Source organism: Fibroporia radiculosa, assembly GCF_000313525.1.
Source record: "Fibroporia radiculosa TFFH 294 genomic supercontigs, scaffold90086, whole genome shotgun sequence".
NCBI lineage: Eukaryota > Fungi > Basidiomycota > Agaricomycetes > Polyporales > Fibroporiaceae > Fibroporia > Fibroporia radiculosa.
Genome location: NW_012133152.1, coordinates 1 through 2,446, shown reverse-complemented (window position 1 = coordinate 2,446; position 2,446 = coordinate 1). Strand labels below are relative to the sequence as shown.

The window sequence follows — 2,446 nt, the reverse complement described above, 5'->3', positions numbered from 1 at the left end:
GGTTTCACTGGGTTGTATCAGTGATGAAGATGAAATGTGATAGAGATGAAGTGTGATGTAAATGAAACATGATATAGGTGAAACACGATAGATATAAAACACTGATGTAGGTGAAACATATCAAGTGATGGGATCAGTCATACAGTTACAGGGTCCACAACAAATAGTTAGGAAAAGAAAAAGAACCCCCCTCTGATGCTATAATATTACCCCCCTCTCCAGATTTGTCGTTCAGAGTTTCCATTGAGCATGACACTCCTGTAGGTACCCAGGTTTGTCGGTGGGACATGGGAGTTATCCAGGCTATATATTGGTGGTGGTGCGGAATTTTATGATAAGGGTGCAGGAGTCCGCAATAGGAGCATAACCAATGCCAACACTCACTTCAAAGATGACTGTTGACCTCACATTTGGTACAGAAGTGAAGGCGGCAGGGCATGGCACCAGAAGGAGGTTGATAATAGAAAACCTGTGGCATTCAAGGCGTTCTTCTAAATTAGCAGCTTTGAGATGTGTTTGACATTGGCTCATCTCTTCCTTTGTGCAGAGAAGCTCTGCCCCTATAGATCGTTGTGCTGCTAGAAGTAGATCAATCTTTGTGTCAATGGCTCTAAACTGATCCACTTCATCAGTCACTCCTGGATCCCTGATATCTTGAAGTGATGCCCAAAGGCTCTCCAATAGATTGTCATCCTGTGTCAACAAGTACTCCCAAGTGTCCTCCTCCCATTCTTTGTCTGAAGTGTTCCAGTTTCCTACAAGTTCCACAGTATGCAGTGCCGCTGCAGCAGTAGTTGATACCTGTTGTAGTCCAAATGCAGGATTGCTGTCAACAGGAACGCCTATGGGAGGTCAAGTGACAAAGTTAGTGTATGCTCCAGGAAAGTAGGGTAGAACCCGCTCCAAGGGATCAATGTCTTGTACAGGGGTAGAGGTGTCGAAAGGAATGGATCGCCAGGACCTGGTAACATCATTTGGGGGTTGTTGAATCACGTTGTTGCTGTAGACTACAAACTCCTGTGGGTCACTGCTGTATCCTTCTGATGCTGTAATATACTCGCTGACATTGGCCAGGAGTTGAAGATTGGGAGCATGGTCAATACTTCCATTGTTGGAGGCATCAGAGGCGAGAGGTGGCATATTGGGAGAATCAGTAGATGCAGCAGGGGGGCTATCAGGGTTTGAGGAGGATGAGGTATTCATAGGCGATGAGGATGGGAAGACCTGTGCAGGGGCAATGTGGTAAGATCTGGTGGATGCTTCTGAGGTATTGTGAGGAATCTCCAGAGGTCCAGGGAACTGATGCAGAACTACAGCGTCACTGTTGGAAGAATCCGAGGGTCCTGGGATAAGGAATGGATGGTGGGTAACATTTGGCAGGGGTGTGAATGGGTAGCAGAAGCCTCCTTCGTTAAGGAATTCTAGTGAAGAGTCATCAGATTTGTGCTGGGGAGGGAAACTCAAGATAGGCCAAATAGGGACCGGCATTTCTATTATTCCAGCTGTGAAACACTCTTCTAGAGTCTGTAGGTGAGAAGGGTAAGGGGTTGGCGCTCTCTGGGGACCAGCCATTGGAGAATTATTGTTCCTAGGAGCCAGAGGGTGATGACACAGGTCCAGATTAAGAGTTGCATTGTTATTTCTTGTATGGTTGTTGCGCTCAGCAGGCATGAGGGAAAGCCAAAAGGAGATTTTTCTTGAGAAGACCAAACCCAGAATACAAAAGAAGCCCAGTACTACAGACAAAACAAGACCCCAAACCATAATCTTGGTGTTCCCTAATGTACTCAAAGTATACCTGCATTGGGTTGTTGCTGTCGCGGTTTGCAGCGATGACAGGGAGATTGGTGGTGGTATGGGGGAGGGGGCGCTGTGCAGTAGCAGTGATGTTGAACACCCACTGGTGTTTACACTTGAGATGGCAGATGGTGAGACGTAGGAGGAGGGGGATGATGAGGGTGAGGGCGAGGGTGGAGAGGAGGCTGAGGAGGAAGAAGCCCAGTAGGGCGAGGAGGAGGAGTTGGGGTTGTTTGTCAGTCACAATGAGGGTGGTGGCGATGAGGGGAGCAATGTGGTTCACCACTAAGGAGGTTAGTGAAGGGTGTGGGTGTTAGCTCAATGGGGGATGTGACCTGTACTCCTGCTGGCCACTCAGGTGTTTGGTCGATGGTGGGGGTTGTTGGTTGTCGAGTGAGGATGACTTCGACTTTGTATGTCTCCTTGAAGTAGAAGACAGTGATGGTGATAATGAGGAGGAGGGCAGTGAGTAGAAACCAGGTGGAAATGAGGAGAGCGGTGAGGATGGTAGTGGATGCCATTGAGGATATGGAGGGGTGATGGTTCTTATAAGGAATCTGTTACAGCGTGAGAGGGGGGTTCCTTTTCTTTTCCTAACCATTTGTCGTTGACCCTGTAACTGTATGACTGATCCCATCACCTGATGTGT

At 48.0% G+C, this 2,446-nt stretch overlaps 1 protein-coding gene across 1 annotated transcript in view; it reads right to left on the bottom strand.

The window, feature by feature from the left end:
- FIBRA_09593 (uncharacterized protein) overlaps positions 1 to 2,318 on the bottom strand; it is a gene marked incomplete at both ends in the record, with an annotated part of 3,568 nt that extends 1,250 nt beyond the window's left edge. Inside the window, 3 exons of the mRNA XM_012321878.1 lie at positions 385 to 801; positions 862 to 1,421; positions 2,081 to 2,318. Of these exons, the coding sequence (XP_012177268.1) occupies positions 385 to 801; positions 862 to 1,421; positions 2,081 to 2,318 (1,215 nt within the window). The remainder of the gene's footprint in view (positions 1 to 384; positions 802 to 861; positions 1,422 to 2,080) is intronic.
- Between the last annotated feature and the right edge of the window lie 128 nt (positions 2,319 to 2,446).